General features: G+C 36.8%; 1 protein-coding gene, 1 long non-coding RNA gene and 1 pseudogene across 2 annotated transcripts; 1 reads left to right on the top strand and 2 right to left on the bottom strand.

Moving 5' to 3' along the window:
• Positions 1-14,679: 14,679 nt before the first annotated feature.
• On the bottom strand, positions 14,680-17,620 carry LOC104117530 (1-aminocyclopropane-1-carboxylate oxidase homolog). The gene is made up of 3 exons (XM_009628591.4): positions 16,836-17,620; positions 15,920-16,241; positions 14,680-15,096 (listed from the first exon to the last, which is right to left on the bottom strand). The coding sequence occupies exons 1-3, from the start codon at positions 17,378-17,380 to the stop codon at positions 14,845-14,847; spliced, it is 1,119 nt and encodes a 372-aa protein (XP_009626886.1). The 5' UTR covers positions 17,381-17,620; the 3' UTR covers positions 14,680-14,844.
• A 1,494-nt stretch (positions 17,621-19,114) lies between these two features.
• LOC104117529 (uncharacterized) lies at positions 19,115-20,556 on the top strand. The gene is made up of 2 exons (XR_691076.3): positions 19,115-19,289; positions 20,148-20,556. It is a non-coding gene; the product is annotated as an uncharacterized lncRNA (long non-coding RNA).
• A 2,263-nt stretch (positions 20,557-22,819) lies between these two features.
• On the bottom strand, positions 22,820-25,052 carry LOC104117531 (UDP-arabinose 4-epimerase 1-like; annotated as a pseudogene).
• Positions 25,053-25,465: the final 413 nt, after the last annotated feature.

Below are 25,465 nucleotides of genomic sequence, written 5' to 3'. Positions count from 1 at the left end.
CTAATGGGATAAAGACATTAATGTTAGTTTTGTTGATTGGGGCGCATTATAGCTCACAACTCTACGTTACCCTCTCAATACCTCTCGGTTAGAGAGTGATTTTGCCAAATTTGGCTTTCTCAAGTCCAAATGGATATCAACCAAAATAATTTATAAGAGCTCAAGTCGGGTTATTACTATCTCTAGGTTGAACCATTTAATTGGGTTAATCAATCTCTCAATTGACCCAATTCCTTGTTAGCTAAGTTATCCTAGGCTAGGTCCCTCTTTCTCAAGTAAAGACTAAGTCAAATAGGCATAAATCAATGTTTTCAACCATTAATTCTAAAATTGAAGCATGAACTAAGCTAAATAATCAACACTCAATCATAAACAAGCACTAAATTAGATACCTATAAGGTTTACACATTAGGGTTGGGTCACAACCCTAGTGAGAGTTTAGGTACTCATAATGGATTTTGAAAAAAATAAAGAAGATAATCTAATTAAACTCATACTAGAAGATTAAAATGATGAAATCTAATGTAAATACACCAAAATAATGTAAAACTTCCTAAAGTAGTAAAGAAAAACGGCTACATCAACTTCAGATGTTCAAACTTAACCTAATTTTGTGAAACTCGTCTATTTATATAGGGCCAAAAATCTCGGACAAAAATTCCCCTCGGGAGGTTCTGCGACCGCACAATTCCATGTGCAGTCCGCAGATTTTTTCAGCTCACAAGAAGTGGAGTTCTGCGGCCGCACATTTCTAAACTGCGACCGCGAGGCAATCATTTGTGGCCGCACATTTATGGACTGCGGCCGCGAGGTAATCTTCTGCGACCGCACAAGAATTGTGCGGTCCGCAATTCACAAAGGCTCCTGGACTTGGTCTTTTTGCATATTCTCTGATCTTTGACTCCTAGCCCAGTTCTGCGGCCGCACAATTCATGTGCGGTCTGCACATTGCTGAAAGGTCTGCTACAATTAATATGACATTTGAGCTTCAAGAATTGACTTAACTCATCAAGTATTCTTGCTTTATCATGTATGTCATGGTGGCTCATCTACTTTTTATTTGCCTAGCTCACTTAAGAAATTTAGCACTCAATCCAAAGATTTATGAAAGATTCACTCATCTCTCTCAAGAGAATGTCGCAAGTACAGCTTCAAGTACCATAAGCTTTCCCTACATGTAGATCGCCACTAATGTAAGCTCACTTGGCTTGAAATCAAGTAGGACTTCTTCCGGGATGTAATGAAGTTTTTTGGATTAGGGTCGGATACAGTATGGGTGAGTGGTTATACCTTTCCTTAAGCACTCCATCTTTCATTTCTCGGCTCACACTTTGCCAATTCTTAGAGGTACTTTCTTTTCATTGGGGACTAGAGAGACTTAACATCACTCTTTCTTGATCATTTCATTCTTTTTCTTCCTTTTTGATTTCTCTATGTTTGGGATCATTACCTCTTTTTGAATCCATTCAACCCTTCCACTTATTCACTTTTTGCATTTTTCTTTTTGTTCTTTTCTTTTTTTGCCTTCTCTTCTCACTAAGATCTTTTCTTTTCTCTTTTTGTGCCTTGATACCTTTTTCAAGTTCCTCGTCTCTCCCGCAAACTTATGTTTTGATCCATTTATTTCACAAGAGTGTTAAGGAAAGCTCGGGTGCCAAGAGAGGGTCACGACAAAACAGGTAAAGGCTTGTAACATGGTTATCAAATGAGAAAGGCTAGAGGCTCAAAGGGGTTGACTAGGGATAATGACATTGGTTGGCAATAGAAAACTCAAACGGGCCAAGGAGAGCCTACAATCACTTCTCAAACCAAGCAAAACTTAGGATTTTGCCTTGAAACACATTCGGGGCAAGTTCTAGACCTTTCGCACGGATACTTGGACTAGTAACAATTCATTTCACCCCTCACGCATCCGGATTATTAAAGAGGATAGAGTCGAGGTCCCACAACGACCACATTCAAGTTTAAAGATCACTATGGTCCAATTATACTACTCGATGATTGTCAAAGTCAACACAAGAGTCACAAAGTCACTTACTAGAGCTATTTCTTTGAAACAATCTTGTCTCTAACTATAAACACGTAGTTAAGTGTATTGGTACCAATTGAAGCATGGTTGACTCTTCGAGCATGACTTAATTATGTTTTTTTATTCATTACTACTACTATTATTACCTAAACACAAAAATGGACTCGTTCCCTTAAGAAGGTTGACACACCATCCATCGTTGGGACGAGTCACTCAGTTCACACAACAACTACCTTTGGAAAGAATCATGGTGTTAAGAAAATCAAAGGCTTATTATCTATTAAAACATAAAAAGAAGCTACTAAATCAAACAAAGAACTAATAAAGAAACAAAAATAAAGAAGCTACTAAGCAAAAATTACTGAAGATAGAATGAATATAAATAATGATAGAAAGAGAGAAAATATATACATAATAAGAAAAGAGAGAATAATATAAAGTTATTACAGGACAAATGTCTCAGAATATTTCAAATATAATCAATAAATTCCATCCCTCCCCCCCCCGAATAAAGATAAGCATTGTCCCCAATGCTTAACAAAATAAGAGTAAAAGAGGGGAAAGAGGGAAGAAAACTCCATATGGCTCCTTGGACATCTCTGTGTCCCCAACGATGTCACCGCTCGCAGGATCATCCAAATGAATCTCATCATCCTCAACTCTGGGTATGGCTGGGTTGGTGAACATCTGACGCACTACCTCGACAGCAAGGTCTGGCTCCTCAGACAAGCCAACTGGTACCAGTGGTGTTGTTGGTGCTGTGGGATCTGGGCCTGACTTGTGTGGGTCAATCAACATGTCAAATGGAAGATCTCCGGCTATAGCAAGCCTGGTCACCTGTCTCCGGAGCTTGTCCACTAACTTCTTGCTGGCCTAGGACTTTCTCATCTTCTTATTTCTTTTTCCAACTCTTTTTTCACTGACACGTGTTGTACCAAGGTAGCCATAATAGTGTTCTTGTTCTCAAGGAGATTCTTCAATGTCTCTTCAACTATCGGGGGAAACTGAGGTGCATGAACAGAAGACTCTGCTAAAATAGTACTGGATAAGTCAGACGACTTTGCAGTGGCTGTCTGCATCCAGTTGTTGAGGCTCGCCAATATCTGAGAGACTCGTAGCATAGAGAGTGGGCCAGTAGGCATGGGCACCAGCTTCAAAGTCGAGATGGGAGCTGTGGCAGGAACTGCAGTAGGGGTTGTGGATGATGGCGGAGGCATAGCTGCAACACTGGAGGAAGGCTCGGCTGAAATGGATGGAACATCAACTACTTCAGCAGTTACCGTAGTTGGATCATCAGACTGGCCTGCGGTGGTAGGAGGCTGAACTTTCTACTTTGGATTGTTCGCATATATTAGTGAATACCAAGTAAAAGGCTTTTTCGGCCTCACCTTTGTGTCATAATCTCTCTGCTCTACCCTTGCATCCGTGAGATATTTTGTAATAGCGTTGGGGTACGGGTAGGACGAATCATCTTGCCGAGCAATCACTGAGATGTTGGCCGATATCACGGCACCCACATTGATAGGGTACCCGTCCATAATAGAAGCAACCAAAACTGCACCCACATTGAGGAATCGAAGGTAAGTCTCATTCTGACTCGGGTCCAGTCTGCTGCACACAAAGGTTTGCCACCCCTTCGCCTCGAAATTAAGAGTGCTCTGGTAGATAGGAACCCTAGCGGCAATCCATGGAGGTGGTGGCCCTGGTGCTGCTAGATTCTCCGCTAACCAAGTACGGGTTGCGTCTCCCAATGCATCCTTCTCCAAATATTCCTTTGGCTCAACATCTTTGAATCCCAAGTACGTGTTAAATGTATGTTGATCACATCTCACTTTTAAGTTTCGTACTTTGGTCACTTTTGTCCCTTTTTTTATGTGAGCTACATTTGCATAGAATTCCCGAACCAGGTATTCTTTGGCGTCCATTACACTTTGAGTGAACCACATCCACCCCTTGCGTTCCCTGAACAATCTCAGTACTGCTGGGTTGTACCTCTCCAGATCTTTCAGTAGACACTATCGCTCGAGAGTTAGCGACCTCACTGGCCACCATGTACGAAAGGTGGTGAAGGCAGCCAAGCTAACAAATCGGTCCTCCCAAACCTCTTTCTTCTTCGACCTTTCAAGCTCGGCAACTGTAGCATCTCCCCATCTGCCATCATCAGGAATATCCTGAACTGGTGTAACTTGCGCCTCAGGGACAGGTGTGACTGATGGCTCAGAAGCCTGACTAGCACTCTCTAAGCCTTCGGAAGTGCTATTAGATGAGGACGGCTCGTCCTTGAGTTGGTACCTCCCTTGCGGCATTGACTGTACAACCAGCTGCTCCTGAATAGAGGTCGAGTTATCCTTTAATGCTTCCCTAGACGGGACATATAAGCTTGTGTCAGAAAGATCTACATCTCTCCCCTACCGGCTGTAGTTTTCTTTGCAGTTATGTTTTGTATGCCAAGACCTCGAGAAGGTTCACCCCTCTATTTAGAAGTGTCGCCTCTGCCTCCAGATCGAACCATTGTCTGTATCAAGCAAACGCAATTGTTAGTTACAATTTAATGTTCAAATATACACAGGAGCTATGCAAGTATATACCAGAAAACATAGTGAGGTTCATAGTTAAAGCCTGTTTGCAGGAGAAGGATCTGCGGTCCACACAATTTTCTTGCGGCCGTAGATGAGGCCTTGCAGACCACACAATTTGGACCGCAGCCGCACATTTGATTCACAAAGTGTAGACTCTCTATTGACAGTAAAATGACTGTTCTGCAACCGCAATAGGAATTCTGCGGTCCGCACATTTGACATTACGGCCGTAGACCCCTTCTTCACTAATGATGCCCTAGAATCAATTTTTGTGGACCGCACAATTTCAGGTGCGGCCGTAGAATTCAAAAACTTCGAACAGTTTAGTTAGGTCATTCTAGGTGCGGCCCCATAGAACATGTATTAGTTAACCCACTACAGATTTACCCCCATATGGATACACAATTGAATTCTACTGACAAATGACCTAAAAATGACTAAAACTCTACAAATTAAAAGAAAAAGATTATAAAAGAAATTGAAGCATACCAAATAAATGAGTATGATGAGTGACTGAATAAAGATATTGAAAGGTTGATTTCTCTTGATCCTCCGAAGCAATAAGAATTTGGTTGTAGCCCGAATACCCATCAAGAAAGTAATAAAAAGCGCGACCGACCAATCTATCAAGCATTTAATCTAAAAAGGGAAGTGGAAAATGATCATTCTTGGTGACTTTGTTGAGCTTCCGATAGTCCATACACACCCTCCATTCGGTCACCGTTCTTGTAGGAATCGACTCATTCTTGTCATTGGTGACCACCATCATGCCCCCCTTCTTTAGGACACATTGAACCGGAGAAGTCCACGAACTATCGGAGATGGGGTAGACAACCCTGGCATCCAACCACTTGATAATCTTATTCATGACAACTTCTTGCATAGCCTCATTGAGTCTCCTTTGATGTTCAATAGATGGTTTTGCTCCTTCCTCCAAGTTGATCTTCTGCATGCAAAATATGAGTTATCCCCCGAATATCCGCCAAAGTCCATCCAATAGCCTTCTTTCTCTTTTGTAGCACCGCCAAAGTAGAGTCTACCTACATGTTAGTCAAAAAAGAGGAAAGAATAACCGGTAAAGTAGAACAAAGGCCAAGAAATTCATACCGAAGATGTGGAGGCAATGGCTTCAACTCCAAGGTAGGAGGTTTTTCAATAGAAGGCTTTTTAGGAGGAGTTGTCCTATTTTCAAGATCCAAGGACATTTTTCGTGGTGCATAGTTATACGACCTCATTCCTTGCAAAGAGTTCACACATTCCATGAAGCCATCCATTTCGTCATCATCAAAGTTAAGCAAGATGGCCTCTAACATATCACCCATATTGATCATAGCACTTGTATCATCAACAATAACATCGGTCACCAAATCCACAAAAGAGCACACCTCATTGCTATTTGGTTGCCGCATTGACTTACACACATGTAAAATTACTATTTCATCACCAACACAGAATGTAAGTTCTCCGGCTTCAACATCACAAAGAGTCTTCCCCTTAGCAATGAAAGGTATCCAAGAATAATTGGAACCTCATAGTCAACTTCACGATCTAGAATGAAAAAATCCGTCGGAATAATGAATTTATCAACACGAACTAAGACATCTTCAATCACTCCCAAAGGTCTCTTCATAGTATGATCGACCATTTGCAATCTTATAGAGGTAGGTCTTGGTTGCCCAATTCCAAAAGTCTTGAAAATCGAATAGGGCATGAAATTGATACTTGCCCCAAGATCACAAAGAGCTTTTGCAAACTCGGCACTTCCAATTGTACAAGGAATCATGAAAGCACCGGGATCTTCCAACTTAGGATCCATAGAGTGCACAATTGATCTCACTTGATGAGTGACTTTGATGGTTTCAAAATTCATTGACCGTTTCTTTGTCATGAGATCCTTCATAAACTTTTCATAGCCGAGCATTTGTTCCAAAGCTTCAACTAATGGCGCATTGATTAAGAGACTCTTCATCATTTGAATGAAATTCTTGAATTGATTTTCACCATCTTGCTTGGCAAGTCTTTGAGGGTATGGAGGTGGAGGCTTAGGAAATGGTGCCTTATCCTTTTACATTACCGGCTCTGGTATGTCAATAATATGATCTCTAGACGGGTTCACCTCCTCCTAAGTCTCTTCCACACTATCATCAATATCAATTCGAACTTCATCATTTGGTTGTACCACATTATTCGGGCCCTCTTCTTCTTGTACCACTTGCTCATCATCCACAAGTTGCCTTTGACTTGAGGTGGGTGCATTCCCACCTCTTCCACTTCTTGTAGTAACGGCCATGGCATGTCCCGTGTTGTTTTCACCCTTTGAGTTTACTACCGTGTCACTTGGTAGTGCCCCCTTAGGATGAAAATTTAGAGCTTGAGAGAATTGCCACATTTGCACTTCTAAGTTGCAGATCGATGTGTTATGTGAGGCAAGTTGGGAATCTGAATCGGCATTCTTTTCCATCATTTGCTTGAACATATTCTCAATATGCCCCATCTCATTGTTTGAATAACTTGGAACATGGGAAGGATAAGGCGGCGAGTTGCTTGGTTGTTGATACATCGGGGGTATTTGAAAACCCAACCCTCGATTGCCTTGATTATTGTTCCATCCACCTTGATTATTACCCCCCCCTCCAATTTCCTTGATTATTGCCACTCCAATTTCCTTGATTATTGTTATGCCAATTCCCTTGATTATTGCCACCACTCCAATTTTCTTGGTTGTTAGAATTCCAATTGCCTTGATTGTTTTAAGGTCGCCATTATTGTTGGTTTGGGCCTTGAAAGTTATTTATCTGCCCTTGAAAGTTGTTCACATATTGCACCTCCTATTCTTGTTCATTGTAAGAATCATCTTGGTTAAAACCACTATCCTCTTGCACATAGTTCTCCACTCGATTTTGCACATGTGGACCACTGGTCCTTATTTTGTTTACCATCATGTTCGCCCCTTCCATGGCATAGACTTGCTTAGGATTTTGTACTTATTGAAGTTGAGCCTTTACTAGTTGATTCATGATGGTAGTCAATTCGGCAATGACTTACCCATGGTCATGCAACTCTTTGTGAAGGTGGATCACGTTTGGATCACCTTGTGGAACATTAGACCGGGATTGCTACGCCGATGATGTTTCCGCCATTTCATCCAAAATCTCACATGCCTCCGCATAAGGCATAGTCATAAAGTTCCCACGGGCAAGTTGATTCACTACACATTGGTTGGTTGTGTTAATCCCACGATAGAAGGTTTGTTGAATCATATTTTCCATCATATCGTTGTTGGGACATTTCTTGACCATTGTTCTATACCGCTCCCATATCTCGTATAGTGGTCCATTAGGCTCTTGCTTGAATACCAAAATCTCATCTCGAAGTGTAGCCATATGCCCGGAAGAGAAGAACTTAAAGATAAATGTTTTCACCAATTCATCCCAAGTGTGAATGGAATGGTTTGGAAAACGTTCCAACCAATCTAAAGCTTCCCCCTGTAGAGATAAGGTAAAAAGCCTTAGCCTCAATTCATCCTCTGAGACATTTGTTTGTTTTCTCCCCCAACAAGTGTCAACAAACCCCTTCAAATGTTTGTCTGTATTTTGACTTAGAGCACCGGTGAATAAACCTTGTTGCTCTAGCAAAGTGAGCATTACATTGGTGATTTGAAAGTTGTCCTCCCTAATACGGGGAGGGACTATTGCATTGACATATCCTTCATTGGGTAACACCCGGTGTGGAGCCGTTCGTGGTGGAGGTGGGGGTGGAGCGGGGACATTGTCATGAGGCACTCGACCTCTTCTATTATCTTGAGATTCAAGAGGAACCTCATCAACTTGGTCATCCTCGACGTCCACATCCCCCAAAAGCAAATTTCCGAGCTCATTGTTCGCAATGGTTGTACCTATGATTTCTCAAACAAGTTAGTAATATGGAAGGAAAAGAAGATATTCCAAAAACACACCTAAATATATAGCTAACACCGTTTTAACTCCCCGGTAACGGCGCCAAAAATTGATCCACGGCCAATCCGCACTCAATAGTGAGTGGTCGTTGGAAGAATAGTACCCAACAAGAGTCGGGGTCGATTTTCATAGGGAGTTACTAGGGGTGTTAGGAGTATACACTTGACGAAAGCGAAAGGAATAGTTAAATTGCACTTCCACAACAAGTTTTGATTTCTAATTCTAATTTTACTCTAGCAATTATAAGTTAAAGAAAAGAAACTAGAAGCGAATCAGTATTTTTGGCATTTTTCCGGATAGTTTAAATGCCTAGGGATGTGACCATAATCTAGGTATTTACCTAATGGGATAAAGACGTTAATGCTTATTTTGTTGATTAGGGCGTATTATAGCTCACAACTCTGCGTTATCCTTTCAATACCTCTCGGCCCGAGAGTAATTTTGCCCAATGTGCTTTCTCAAGTCCAAATGGGTATCAATCAAAAAAGTTGATAAGAGCTCAAGTCGGGTTATTACTATCTCTAGGTTGAATCTTCTAATTGCTCTCAATTGACCCAATTCCTTGTTAGCTAAGTTATCCTAGACTAGGTTCCTCTTTCTCAAGTAGATACTAAGTCAAATAGGCATGAATCAATGTTTGCAACCATTAATTCTAAAATTAAAGCATGAACTAAGCTAAATAATCAACACCCAATCATAAACAAGCACTAAATTAGATACCCATAAGGTTTACACACTAGGGTTGGGTCACAACCCTAGTGAAAGTTTAGGTACTCATAATGGGGTTTGAAGAAAATAAAGAAGATAAGCTAATTAAACTCATACTAGAAGATTAAAATGATGAAATCTAATGTAAATATACCAAAGTAATGTAAAACTTCCTAAAGTAGTAAAGAAAAACTGCTACAATAACTTCAGATGTTCAAACTTAACCTAATTTTGTGAAACTCGTCTATTTATACAGGGCCAAAAATCTCTGACAAAAATACCCCTCGGGAGGTTCTACGGCCGCACAATTCCATGTGCGGTCCGCAGATTTCTTCAGCTGGCAAGAAGTGGAGTTCTGCGACCGCACATTTCTGAACTGCAGTCGCGAGGTAATCTTCTGCGCCCGCACATTTTTGGACTGTGGCCGCGAGGCAATCTTTTGCGGCCGCATAATTCTTGTGCGGTCCGCAATTCACAAAGGCTCCTGGACTTGGTATTTTTGCATACTCTCTGATCTTTGACTCCTAGCCCAATTCTGTGGGCGCACCATTCATATGCGGTCCGAACATTGCTGAAAGGTTTGCTATATTTTTCTTCTTGTTGTGCGGCCGCAGATGGAATTCTGCAGTCTGCAATTTCTTCTGCGGACCGCACAGTTGTGCTTCTGCGCCCTGTATTGCCTTGTGTTTCGGAACACTCCTTTTTGAGTTGGATATCATCTCACGAGACCAAACTTCAAGCATTTGTGCAATTTTGCATAATTTCATTAGTTCCGGGAACACAATTCAATACTTTCGAACTAAAACGAAAGCTAAAAGGTGCTAATAAGCAGTCAAAATCCCCAGTTATCAACCCCCACTCTCTGAAAATAGAGGGACTATTTCCGATAGACCCTCGACTCAAGAAAGAAGAAATAGAGCAGTAGCAACAAGCAATAACCATAGCAAGATACTGAGAAAACCGAAGCAAATGATAGTCAGAGAATAACAGATAGCCGAAAAATAACTGAAAGAAAATAGTAGCAATAAGTAGTAACAACAGCAGGATACCAAGAAACCGAAGCGCAAGATAAAAAGAAAACAGCAGGTAATAAAAACAATCTAAAAACAAGAAAACTAACAGACTAACATTAATACTACTAATACGGAAATGAAAAACGCTCAACTATCTACTAGTCGTCTACCCTAATTCTCGACCTCCACACCCTCATATCAAGGGCCATGTCCTCGGTAAGTTACAATTATGCCATGTCCTGCCTGATCACCTCTCCCCAATACTTCTTTGGCCTCCCTCAACCTCTTCTCATACCTACCAAGATTGACCGCTCACACCTCCTCATTGGGCATCTATGATTATTCTCTTCACATGCCCGAACCATCTTAGCCTCGCTTCCCGCATCTTGTCTTCCACGGGGGCCACTCTCACATTCACCCAAATATCATCATTCCTAATCTTATCTAACCTGGTATGCTCGTACATCATCTCAATCATACGCATCTCTGTTACTCTCATCTTTTGGAAATAAGAGTTCTTGACTGGACAACGCTTTACCCATACAATATAGTCGGTCTAACCAACACTCTGTAAAACTTACCTTTAAGTCTCGATGGCATATTCTTATCACACAAGACGTCGTATGTTAGCCTCCATTTCATCCACCCTGCTTCGATAAGATGTGTACCATACTCGTCAATTTCCCCAGCCCTTGGATAACGGATCCCAGATACTTAAAACTTCCTCTCTTGGGGATGACTTGTGAATCAAGCCTCACGTTCATGTCAGCTTCCTCGATCTCGTCGATGAAATTGCACTCCAAGTATTCTGTCTTAGTCCTATTCAATTTAAAACCTTTAGACTCTTGAGTCTGTCTCCAAACTTTCAGCCTCTCGTTGACACCGCCTCGGATTTCATTAATCAGTACAGTATCATCCGCGAATAACACACCATGGCACCTCTCCTTGAATATGGGGCCTCAATGCATCCATTGCTAAGGCAAATAAGAACGGGCTAAGAGCTGAGCCCTAGTGTAACCCCATCACAATAGAAAATATTTTGAGTTTCCTCCCACATTCCTCACCAGGGTTTTAGCTCCATTGTACATGTCCTTAATCACCCTAATGTATGGTACCAAAACACCTTTAGTTTCTAAACATCTCCATAGAACCTCCGAGGGACTTTGTCGTATGGCTTTCTCTAGGTCAATGAACATCATGTGCAAATCCTTCTTCCTTTCCCCTTAATGTTTCACCAATCTCCTAACAAGATAAATGGCTTCTATAATCGAACAACTCGGCATGAATCCCAACCGATTCTCGGAAATAGATATCATCCTTCTAACCCTCACTTCAATCATTCTCCCAAACCTTCATAGTATGGCTAAGCAATTTGATAGTCCTATGAAATATCGATGGTGTATTGTTAAACTTTTATTGCCCACCTTGACCGTAGTGCATTTATTGCATTGTCCAATTTTAGTAACTACTGTTCTCATATTTTAACACGTTATGTCAAACTTAAGGCAATAACTTGATTAGTTTGCAAATAAGTGAAGAAATTTCTACAATCTTAGATCTAAACAAGGTCAGAGTTGAGTTAAGTTTAATTTTCTTTCCTTTTTTTGCGATTACAAAGAGAATGGGTGTGAAGGATGATCTAGGATTAAAAAGGGAGAGAAAAATGACTCCTCTTTATTTTTATTTAATAAATTATCCCGCTTTTACCAGCAAAATAAAAGGAAGAAGAAAGAATGAGAGAATAAATTAAGTGGGTCTGGACTTGTATTAAGTTGAAGAAAATGATTTTTACAGTAGAAATGATGCTAATTTTCTCTGTATCTTTTCAATTTTATCGCTCCCGCTAATTTTTCTTTAATATTATTTTTATTTAGGGGTTATTAACAAAATAAGTAGAAAACAATATCAATTAAAAATGAATTCAAACCTTTCAAATTCATATTGTACACATGATTTGCATCTGGCAATGCATTGAAAAGTAGTGAACATTAGGGCCCGTTTGGCCATAGATTTTGTCAAAATAAACTTGGGTTTTATTTGACAAATACATGTTTGACCATAGATTTTGTCTATATTTTGATCAAATCCCAAATCCCAAAACCAGCTCAATTTGAGCCAAAATATCAATATTATATTTTATAAAATTTGCCCCCAAACATTATATTTTATAAAATAGTCCACCATTTATTATTTTGTAACGATGTTGCTTCGTCTTCTCGGTCATCTGATAGTTTATCATGTAGTTCATTATAAAAATGATAATTTTGTATCAAATTTATTTATGTTCAGGACTATTTTTTGCGATAATATAATGAATGTTATTGATAATAGTACTGTTGGGTATTTGTGATAACTTTTAAAACTCATGAGTATAAGTCATGTTTCATGTTTTTCCAAACCAAACTTCACCCAAAACAAATGTCCAAACACATTTTCATTTTCAAATCAAACTTCGCCAAAATCAGATTTTTCAGAATAATAATGGGAATATGTGACAAAAAGCGATCTAAATCAGTGGAGTTGATTCAGTTTCTACTTATAGGTAGGACCGTAGGAGTATTAAAATATCTAAAAGTAAAGAAATGTTTAAACATGATTAGGTGCATTTATTGATTTCTTCGATACAATTTGACTATTATTATTATTACACTACCAACCACCAACATTGACCGAATGATAGTGCATTTTATTGGATTATTACTATATTTATATTAGTCGTGCAAACTATTAATTAATTGGGGGAGTACCTTATATATAGATTTAACAAGTGAAAATGAGGAAGAGAAATTGGATTCTGTATCTGGTATGTGATCTAATACATTTTTTAAATAAAAAAAAAATCACCCGTATTCATTTTAGACTTTTAGCTCGTTTGCTACGAGGGATAAGAGATAAGTAATTAAAGAATTAAATTTAAAATTAGTTTATCTCACGTTTGGTTCGGATAAAATTATAGTATAATCAATCTCGAAATTAATTATCCCGACAGTATAGTTTACTTTTATCCTTATGGGAGATTGGAGAACAATCCCAAGTAATCCGGGAGAATTAATCCTTGGATAAATTATTTCCCAACCAAGTAACCCTTTAAGGATCGGACTAATTTTAATTATTGTAGTGAAGTCGCACTTTATAAGGTAAAACGCTTCCTACCAATGATAATTTTATACCCGAGTCTTGAACCCAAAATTTTTAATTAAGGAACGAAGAATACTTATTACTCTACCCTAATATTTTATGGTCTGTGATCTGAAACTGACTGTTCTTGTCTGATAGTAAACGTGGTTTTTTTCTCTATAATTTTGACCATGGGATTGCTTTTTTTAGATCTTTTCTATTATTGTATATATATGTATCTCATCAATGGAAAAACATAGAATAAACCAACAAAAAATGGAAAAGCAAAAAGCAAAAGAGACATAAGAAGCATCAATCGCTGTCATCACATCTACACCACATAGAAAATTCAGATATTAAACAAGTTAGGGAGATGCATCTACACAAGATATTTTCACACTTTAGCTGATTTGAGAAAGTTTAACAAAACCAGATATTGAGAAAACTTACTGTTCATTTGTTTAAAAATATTATAATGCCGGATGTTGTAATAAAGTGATTATTTGTTGTGGTAAATAATAATCCAGAGATTGTTATGCATGAATTACTTATAGTAATATCGTTTTTATATATCTTTACATACTTTTAATCCTTGTATTGCTAATTGTTACATGCGTTGTTATTCTCTATTTTACATAAAATAATACATAAGTTACTTAATACGTGTATTATTTTGATAACGTCGAGCAAACATTGCATTTTAATTAAATTCTCGACGAGTTATTTTTTCGATATGACCAACCAAAAGCTGCATAAGTTATGCTACACATAAAAGGGTTGTTTTGGAGGATGGTTGGATATCACATGTGATTAGTTATCTCCCTTTTATATGGGATAACTAAACTCACCATTTTAGTTAAACCCAAACTTTATCCCAGAGTTATTATCTTTATCTCATGTACCAAACAACCCCAAATTATTTTTTCTAATCCCTTCTAGCCAAACATAATATTATCTTATAGAAGATTTTATGCTGGATTAATTTTTCCATTCTTCCAACCACATGACCCCTAATGAACAAAAATACAAATGTGACATCTTTTCTTCTTTAAGGTTCAGCCCACAAGTTACTTGTATGTCCTTAAGAAATTTAATCTCTTGTTGTTGCCCAAGGTTATGGATAACTTCATCCCACGATAGAACAGAAAAATTATTCTGTAATACTGACAATCGAAATTACAGAACAAACGGGAGCAAATCACACTTGACACTTATATGTTTGTTTTGGAAAACCAATGCAACAATGTGGAAGGAGAAATTTTCAAATTTTTCTGTGCGTAAAAATGAGGTCAAACCCCTAAATTTATAGATAATAAAATGATGAGACGAAGAGGTACAATCCAAGAGACGCCTCTTCCATTCACACATATCCTTAGAAAAAACCCAACAATTTCTTCACTAGTTAAATCATAAAAACATTATTTCAACTCAACATCTAAGTTTCAGATTCTGTAATGAGACAAATTAGAATTGCCATCAAGTCCTTTCTGGCTAGAGTATTCAAAGAAGTCCTTCAATGTAGTTGCTCTATACTTTGGAGGATTATCTTCTGATAATAGCTCCTCAATTGGTCCATAAATCCTAGAAGATGCCAAAGGCCCTGTACCGAAGAAGCTTGCTATTGATATTCTTGGACCAACTTTATTTGTCAATACTCTGTGCTCTATGCTTTTGTACTTGTCATTTGATATGAGCTGAAAACCAAAATTCAAGAAAAATTGACAGTGGCATATTAAAATTGATTTAAAGAAAGATTTATTTGATATCAGCTGAAAAGCAGAAAGGGGATTATCATCTACATTCTTCAGTCTGTTGCATCAAAATCTCTAAAACCAACTTTTATAATAAGAAAATAACTCAACTATATCTATATAACATTAAAAGTAAAAGTGCTACTAGTAATTTGAATCTTTAGAAACACAAGTAGGCTGCCATATGTATAATATAAAATAGCTATGCAAATATGCCACATCAGCAACTCACAGTACATAACCGACAAGGTGACACATCATGGGTTTTTTATTTTTTATTTTTCAAGCGGGTCAGAAAATAATTTTTTAAAACTTTTAAGTGGTGGCATAAAATTAACTAAGTTGTTGAAGTAGCAGCCCACTTGTGTTTCTAGGACCGGATTTAGCATTTTCTGTTTTTTTTTTAAATTAATTTTCTATGATATGTAGGTATAATTGAGTTATTTATTTTTCAATTACAAAAATTAGTATTATAATTTATAACTTTGATACAATATAAATTAAAAGTTGGATGACTATCCGTGAAATTAATGGGTAAACATAAGGTCAAGAAGTGAAGGAAGTCTTGGAGCAACAGTAAAGTTGTCTCCGTTTGAGCTATTGGTTCCTGGTTCGAGCCGTAGAATTAGTTATTGATGTTTGTATCAGGGTAGACTACCTGCATATGCAACACTTCCTTGGACCTTACGTGAACGCGAGATGTTTCGTACAACGGGCTGACCCCTAAAATAAAGGTCAAGAAGTATAAAGAATACAAAAGACTTGCCTGGAGAATGTCACCAATATTGATAACTAAAGCTCCAGGGGTAGGAGGAACATCAACCCAATGATTTTGGTGAAAAACTTGAAGTCCTCCAAAATCATCTTGTAGAAGTACTGTGAAAAAATCATTATCTGCATGTCTGCTTGTGCCTATTGCAAGTTCTGGTTGTGGACATGCTGGATAATAATTACACAAAATGCCAAGTCCCTCAGCACAGTCCATTTCTTTGAGATGATTAGGTTTGAGACCAACACCTTCTGATAATAACTCAAGCAAATTGCACCCCAATTTCATCACATGATCTGAGTACTCTATTACAATTTCCCTGAAAGAATACAAGTAAAGTTGATAAATTAAAATGGAATTTTATGTTTACACAAATTGCACTAACACGTTTGTGTGCTTGACCTGAGGGTCTATCGGACACAGCGTCTCTATCTTTACAAGATAGGAGTAAGGTCTACGAGACCTTATGCGTGAGATTATATTGGGTTTATTATTGTTGTTGCACTAACACATTGTAACGTGTTATTATTTTATTCTTTGGTTATCATATATGTTTTGTTATAAAACAATTACCTGTTATTATATGTTAATTTTATCTGATAGCATAAAAGAATTTTGTACTATCTGCAGTCCGGTGCACTAAGCTCTTGCTATCCCGGGGTTCGGAAAAGTGTCAAACCACAAGGGTCTATGTACACAATTTTATCTTGTATTTGTGTAAGAGACTATTTTCACGGCTCGAACCTGCGACCTTCTGGTTACAGGAAAACAACTTTACCTTCTGGTAACCTCCTCCCTCAAATATTAATGTATTTAACCAGTTTTCCAGATTACTAATTGCAGTTATTATGAACATTACATGTAATTGTTTTTAATTATCGGTAAATAAAAGTTAAAACTAAAAAAAAAGTACCTGCACGTCTCAGGCAACTCCTCTGGCTTAGCAGGAGTTGGTGCCATAACAGAATAAAGTGAGTCTCTCCAATTTGCTGCTAAAGCTTTCTCACTAAACAGATCAAAATTGCAGTTGTACATTACCTTCCTCGCCACATCTCGACTATAGTATGGCTTCTTAACATCGATTTCTTGCTCGTGAAAACGACGTGCCCCTCTCAACATTTCATCCAATACTGACACTGGAATTCCATGATTGATCACTTGGAAGAAACCCCATGTTTCAGCTGCATCTCTAATTTTGCTTACTATTTCTTTGTGCTTAATAGGATCTTTATTCATGTTTTGAAGGTCTATTAATGGGAAAATAAAACTTGTTATTTTGGGGCTCGAGGGGTTTTCTAAGGCCTCTGGATGAATGAATATTCGAGGTACTTTAGTAATCCCAACATCAATTAGCCCTTTGACACCAGCTTTTGTGTCGTCAAAGGCTTTTAGTTCACTTTGTTTATCATAGTTTGGTTGGGAAGTTGCAAGATTTTGTTTTGTGTTGGAGACATCCATTTTGGCCTAAACGTGTGGTATATATATATCTGGTTCGAGAACTAGCAACAGAAACCCTTTGAATAAAGAGAGCACATAAAAATTTCACTTAGATATCCCAAAAAAGAAATAAAGGATTGAGAAACACAAAAGTTTGATTAGAAGGATTGACAAAGATGATTTAGATTTTGGTTATAAGTATAAGCATCTTATAGTGACCATAGAGTTAATTTTACTTGGACACCAAGTATAAGGTCATTTTAAAATATTTGTAAGCACATGCGAGTGACAATAGAGTTGGTGCTGCTTGGACAATAATGTATGTTCCTTAATTTATAAAAAGAATCAGACATAGAGTTATTGGTACTTGGGCACCAAGTATATATTTGGTCCTTTTTAAAATATCATAATTTAATAATATATGATTGAAGTAAGCATGCCATCTTTTTTATAGCAGGTTTGTCAAAGCTTTTTTCGGGGTCAAACATGTTTATTTTTAAAAAAAGTGCTTTTTTTTTCTAACTTATTCTTTTAACTTAAGGTGTTTGGCCAAATTTTTTGGAGGAGAAAAGTTAGTTTTCATGAATAGAAGTTGAATCAATTCTTTAGAAACAGAAAAAATAGTTTCTCTCCCTAAACATAAGTGGAAGTATTTTTGAATTTTCTTCTTACCAAAAATACTTTTATCAAATTATTGTATATACTCCCTCCGTTCACTTTTAGTTGTCACTTTTCGCATATTAAGAGAAAAATAATTTATTTTTCATGTTTTGCCCTTAGCATTAATTACTCATTCCAAATTATTTTTCAAATCCATTAAAATTATACACCAATTAATATTGGTATCATGGTAAATTATGTAATTTATTTATTATTTTTAAGGGTGTTCAAGATTCAAAGTGGACAAGTAAAAGTGAACGGAGGGAGTACTAAAAATTGCCTTACTTAATTTAAACTATTAAGTAATATAATGACTTTTGGGGTGAACTTTCATATTTGTTGGACGATTTATTGATATATATAAATTATCTTGACAGAATAAAGTACTTTTCAATTTTATTTTCATATTTTACTTAAATAAAATGAAAAAACTTAATTATCGTCTTTAATAATAAATATTTATAATTAATTATCTGCTTATCTAATATTAACTATTAAGTAAATCTCTCCTTATTAGTAATTTAATATTTAAAAATACTTTTTAAAAAATATGATCAAACATAAATTATTGCTCAAAAGTATTTTTCAAATTAATTAAAAAAAAAATTCTTCAAAAATACTTTTTTCGAAAAATATATTTTAAAAGGTACTTAGTAAAATAAACTGATTTCTATACTTGGTCAAACAAGGTATTAATCATGATCCACGTGCCGCTATAACTTTGTCGACATAAAGTCATAAAGATTTGGCAACAGTAGGAATAGAAAGTAAGTAATACAGTTTATTCCTTTATTATTAGAAGAGTCTTTTTTCTTTTTATTAATGGTCAACTGGTATATTAGGAGGCAACTAGTCAAACAAGTACAATTTAGATAAAAGAAGTACTAACTTAATCAATAATTGTGTAATAAACTATGTGAGAAAGAAATATAAAAATACTTTTTTTTTGGTAAAGGGTAATTAGCTAACAGCCACTGATTCATGTAAATGGTTACCCTTTAATCAAGGGACTGTTTGGTAAGGTACAATCAGAAAGTATAAACCAACATTTTTTTCTTTATTTATACTTGTGTCCTCAACATTTCTCTTTCAACCCCAACTATTTCATCTTTATCTATATGTTCTTTTCCTTTTTAAATTGAAGTACACACTTGATTTTGATATAGTCACATATTTTCAGGGTTAAAAGATGGCACAAATGGCAAGACCAACAGAAAAATTCCCACTAGAAGATCAAGACATGCAAAATCTCCATGTAAACAAAACACAAGTAAGATCCCTTCATTATCCCATATTGCTTGATTCTTGGTTTTCCCTTTATCTTGGTTTTCAAAATTACAATATTTGATCAAGAAGCAGGATATAATACTACAAAGAACTTTTTAATATATATATATAGTGCCATGCATATTGTGTATGCAAGAATTCCTATAGGTTTCAGTCATCTATAATGGCGTGTGCAAAAATTTTTATAAACGGTGTCACAATTTGAAGAAATAAACAAATAAATAACTTATTGTAATTGTACGCGGTGTTAGTTTCTATATTTATCCCAAATATTTTCATTTTTCTTATACATAACTAGTAAAAAATTTCGACAAAACGGTGTGGACACCGCATAAGACAAGGTGTATATGCCCCTGGACATCTAAATGACAAAAAGAAGGAATTGTTTCGATATCACTATCACGATCTAATTCTAAGGGGATACTATTCATTTCTTCTTCGTACTGTTGTTCCCTTGCTTTTGATCGTTTTAAAAAACAAAAGAGTAGGCCGAGAAAAACTCTATTTTACAAACTTGTGTGTCTCGGCTCAACCTTTTTGTCCCACTTGTACTAATAATTGGAGGATTATTTTCTTATTTAGTAAATTTAAACGAGTTTTCTAATGCTAGGATGAAAAAAAGTGGCATGCTATATTGAATTTATTAAATGCAATTTTACCTTATAAATCTAAAAGAGGTTTTTTTTGTGACTTGACCTCGCAATTTTTTAATTACACGATAACAAATTTTATTATTCGTGATTATTGATCACATGATAATAACTTTAACTGTTGAGTTGAGTAACGTTTACTTTGAGCAAATGTGATTATTTCCTAGTTATTAATACTAATTTAATAACAGAGTTGTCAAGTCAATCATGATCAGCTTTGTGAGTACCTCCATAATCAGCAGCTGCAGCCACAAGATGGTGGGCAGCTTGAAGGCAAAATTGTTGCACTTTCCTTGTCATCAGCAGAGACCCCAAATCATAACATGCACAAGTGATTTTTTAATTAGTGAGGTGTCTCCATATATAGCTTGAAATCAATAAATAATATAGAGGAAGTGAAAAGGTGAAAATATTAATTTTCACCATAAAGTTAAGTTTATCTATTCAAATTAAAATACTAGGGTGATTAGTCTGCTTGCTGCAATAGCGTAGGCAAGATTTTTTTTCGTTTTGTAAATGTGTCTCCATCTAGAATTGTGATACTTTTGTGGAGTTACTTTCTGTCCTTATTGATACTTAATTACTTTGTATTATTTTCAATCGGTATCCGCATATTATATATGTTCAAAGAAAAATTATTTACACATATATAAATAAAAAATTCATAATGCACTATCGAATGACACTTATAAAAGTGTCTTTGTGCTCTCGCGTTCATGATATCTACATTCTACTGTGCACCAGAGACACAGTTGAAGCACGCTCGTCCAGAGTGATTCTTGTACGACATGCTATAGTCATGGGTGTTCCGGTGATCTTCTAGTCTTAGAAGAAGTCGTGTCCGCCCCGGGCATATGCAATTTCCTCGCCTTTGCCAGTGTAATTATTTGGTATAGTTCACAATTTTAGAATCTTGGTTTGCAATTTCAAATGGCTATTATTTTGTCGGAGCAAAACTCATGAAAAAGGAGGTTAATCATTGAAGAGGAGAAGAGCTCATATTATGCTGGTGCTAGATATTTTGCCTATTTACTTTGTATGTATAGTCCAAGACTCTTAAGTGGGATTAAAAGCTAGTAATGCATTAATTTTCCACTTATACTGTAAAGTTGAGTGGATTCTATCTATATGCTAAAGGGAATGAATATTAATTAGTCAATCAAGCAAAGCATCTCTAACCATTATCTGCACTTGATTCATTCCAATATTCCTTTGCTTATAAATTACTCCCTATGTTTATTTTTAGTTGTCTACTTTTAACTTTGCATTCACCTTTAAGAAAATATAAATGATGTATATATTTTTTTAATTTTACCCATAATAATAATAGCATTTCAAAAAGCCTTTGAAAATGATTTAAGGAATAAGTAGTTAATGATAAGGGTAAAATAGGAAAAAAAATTTATCTTTCTCTTGATTTGCTAAAATGGACAAGTAAAAATAAAAAAATATTTTTAGTATAGTGGACAAATAAAAGTAAACTAAGAGAGTATTTATTTTTTAACTCAAATAAGAACTTTATTGTTAGATACAACAACAACAACAACAACCCAGTGTAATCCTACAAGTGGGGTCCGAGGAGTGTAGGATGTACACAGCCTTACCCCTACCCTGAAAGGACAGAGAGACTGTTTTTCGATAGACCCTCGGCTAAAGAAAGGATGGAAGAAGGGATATTCTCCCTCTTTATTGTTAGATATTCTCTAAATTTCGCATTTCCTACACTAAGGGCTCGTTTGGTACGAGGGATCTTAATCCCGAGATTAAATTTGAGATGAGTTTATCTCACGTTTAGTTAGAATAAAATCGCAGTATAACTAATTCAGAAATTAGTTATCCGGGGATGTAGTGTTATTTTTATCCCTGTGGGAAGGTGGGATAACAATTCAGGGATAACTAATCTCGGGATAACTAATCCTGGGATAACTTGTTTCCCGACCAAACGACCCTAGGTTTTGTACTCTAATCCAGTGCACCTGCTAAAGCTAAGCAAATTCTGCATCTTGTTCTGCAATTTTGACTTCTGGGATGTGAACAACATTCTCTTGTGCAATCAACCAAGGGAATCACCTATGTAGTGTAGACACAAAAAAGAATGATTATATTCTTTAGACCTTTTCTCAAATTAATTAAACAATTGCCAAAGTAATGATTCAAATATCCAAATTTCTAAAGAATTTTTTTTTTCTTTTTTAAACATACATACATTGACTGAGATAACAGAATCAGCTTTGCATTTCTCATGTTTACAGTTTGGAATAGTATTCATTTGGGCAGTGAACTGCAATACATTATACATCTTACCAAAATCAAGTGAATTGCTGAATGCCTATTGATATACAAGAATAATAGAATATATATAAACAAAGACGCCGAAAGATTTTGCAGTTATACATCTAACAGACTATCAAACTATAATATGATCAGTGTCTTATGTCTAACACTCTGGATCCAAAGCCATTGCAGGTCCTAGGGATATAATGTTATCTATGCAGAAAGCAAAAAAAAAAACAAAGAACAAATGAACTCAATCTTAGACTTATCTATTTTAGTTGTAACCATTTCGATGTGCCTTCTGCCATCTCCATGCTATAGCTAAACTCTCTTTAAGTGTGTATCTCGCGATCCAATTTAGTTCACGCCTGATTTTGGACGGATCACTATAGACTTCAGCATAATCTCCTGGACGTCGTGTGAGATATTCAATCTTTATGTCCATTCCTGTAGCCCTTTTACAGGCTTCGACGAATTGTTTCACTGAACTACCTGTTGTAACAAAGCATATGACAAAATTTAAACACTTAAACTAGAGTATGTATAATATTGCAGCGATAAAAGGTAAAATGCTTTTACCTTTTCCTGTCCCGACGTTGTAAATACCAACTTTGCTAGGTTTTGCATGCTCTAATGCTTTTACATGAGCATCAATTAAGTCAGTCACATCAATATAGTCTCTTATTCACGTTCCATCGGGTGTGTTGTAATCTACTCCTCTTGTGGAGTTTCTTCTGTAATAGGCATTTTCTCAGGCTCTCCATACGTACGTGGCGCAAGTACTTGAATAGATTACTGTCTTTACACCATGTGTCGCCATTGCCTTAACTAGTAGCAGTGTGTTTGATGTGATATTATGATAATACCTGCACAGTACTCAGTAATATTACTTCAAAAGAAGAAAATTGGATGATACAAAAAAAAGTAAGAATTCTCATAATTTTGAGCTTTGTAAATATAAGGGATGCACAAACTCGAAAAGAATAAGTTCAATATAAGACTATTTTCTGATTACTGCATTCTATAGCTAGCTCTTGAAATGAAATTAGTATTTACGGTACGCAAGTAGAAAATGCATTAAACTGAAAGATATTTAACAGTCGATATGAGTTGGAGCTTGATAAGTTAGGGGTGTACATAAGAGGCTCTTGTGCACTTTCACCAACATATGCAACAGCTGCAAAATGCATCACAGCATCGAATGCATTTCGTTTAAATATCTTGTTAACCTGAGGTACTAGTTAAGGATAAGGAAATGCCAGCCTATAATTGGACAAGTAAAAGAGATTCTAGTTATCAACATAAGCATAAGAAGAATAACAGGAAGAATAAAAGAAAGTATTAGGGATACAGCTACTGCATCTCCCAAATCAGCGTAAATAAACTGAAGACGTCCTGGTTCAGGAAACAATTCCTGAAGAACTTTTACAGCGCCCATATTTCCACGCGAAAGGTTGTCCTGTTCAAATGAATCACATGATTGTGCAAAATGTCGCTAGAAGTTCAAAACTCATTCATAAATGAAAAGGTAAATACCACTATAGTTACGCAGTATGAATCCTTTAGGAGCCGAAGGGCAGCATGCGAACCTATGTAGCCAGCACCTCCAGTAACTAAGACATGAGTTACACCAGGTTCATGTTGAGAAAACTGAAATTTATATTTGAAAATGACGGTTAGATTCGTATGAAAAGGAAACTTTAAGGTAAAACATAAGGTGCATTTTAAGATTTTAGTTGACAAAGCTTATAGTATATTTTAAAGAAGCGGAAAAACAAAGAAAATATTGTTTTAGAATATATAATGCTACCTAGTAGACAAAGGGCAGCGTGGTGCACAAAGCATCCCGCGTTCACGCAGGGTTCGGGGAAGGGCCGCAGCCCAAAGGGGTGTGATGTAGGCGTCCTACCCTGATGCAAGCATTAATTGTTGATTTCACGACTTGAACCCGTTACTTATAGGTCACACACAGACAACTTGACCGTTGCTCCAAGACTCCCCTTCAATCAGGGGCAGAGCTAGAAGACGAAGTACGGGTTTGGCCGAACCCAGTAACTTTTGTCCAAACTCTATATGTATTAAGAAATTGACTTAAAATATGTATAAAAATGAAATTCAGAACCCAGCTACTAACACCTTATGTCGCTATCCTAAAATTTAGAACTCACAAAGTTCAAATCCTGACTCCACTCAATGTCACCTAGTAGACAACACCAGCTATTACGGGGACAAATACTCATATGATAATTTTAAAAAGAAATGAATAATCATTTTGTTGGGGAGTATACCCATTCCACATCCGATGTGGAACAAGTATATTATCTAACACGTCTCACATGGTACTATCAATGTAGAGTTAAATTGCATTGTGCCTAAATTCATACTTAAACTGCTGTGATTTATAGCTCCACTTTGACAAGAGTGGGTTGCTAAGCACCCTTCACTTCCAACCAAGAGGTTGTGAGTTCAAGTCATCCCAAGAGCAAGGTGGGAAGTTATTGGAGGGAAAGAGCTGAGGGTCTATCGGAAACGGTCTATTTACTCCAGGGTAAGGGTAAGGTCTGCGTACACACTACCCTCCACAGACCTCACTAGTGGGATTATACTGGGTTGTTGTTGAAATTCAGGGCTGAAGAAGTAAATTGAAATGCAATTGCATAAGAATTAAGAAGACAAGTTCGGTTAGAATTTAACCTTCATGAAACTACTAAAACCAGGAGATGTTCTGAATATAAGGAAACAAAAATTGCAGTAAGGCCAGCAGCCAAGAGCAGTCTCCTAGTAATGTTGCTCCTTCTCTTCGACGCCACCACAAAATCCATGCCTGAAAATCAACGCGCAAATGGACATGCTTAGATTTCTAGCGCATCGCAACTTTGTGAATCTTTCCATGTTGATGAATCAATATAGCTACCAAATACTATCCCCGTTTCAATATATATGGCAAAGTTTGAATCTAAATTGAGTTTAATAAGAAACGAACTTTTGATACTCGAAACTAAGGTGGCAAGTGGGTCGGGCCCAGTTCTAAGTGGGCTTTGCGGGCCCGGTTCTAAATGGGCCGGTCCTAAATGGTCCCGGGCTTTGTGGGCTTATTGCTGGAACCGGCTCGGGATCGGGACCACGAACTAACGGTCCCGGGTTAAGTGGGTTGGTCTCGGGCCTAAGTGGGCCCAAACGGGCCTAAGCGGGCCCAACAGATACTTTCTATTTTTAATTTTTTTATATAGAAGTT

Source organism: Nicotiana tomentosiformis, chromosome 6, assembly GCF_000390325.3.
Source record: "Nicotiana tomentosiformis chromosome 6, ASM39032v3, whole genome shotgun sequence".
Classification (NCBI taxonomy): Eukaryota; Viridiplantae; Streptophyta; class Magnoliopsida; order Solanales; family Solanaceae; genus Nicotiana; species Nicotiana tomentosiformis.
The sequence above is the reverse complement of the archived record's forward strand: the minus strand, read 5'-3'. Positions and strand labels throughout refer to the sequence as shown.

Coding starts and splice junctions, on each gene's coding strand:
- LOC104117530 (XM_009628591.4), bottom strand. CDS start 17,380: ATGGATGTCTCCAACACAAAACAAAATCTTGCAACTTCCCAACCAAAC. Junction 16,242..16,835: donor GAGTTGCCTGAGACGTGCAG/GTACTTTTTTTT, acceptor GTATTCTTTCAG/GGAAATTGTAATAGAGTACT. Junction 15,097..15,919: donor ATATTGGTGACATTCTCCAG/GCAAGTCTTTTG, acceptor TTTGGTTTTCAG/CTCATATCAAATGACAAGTA.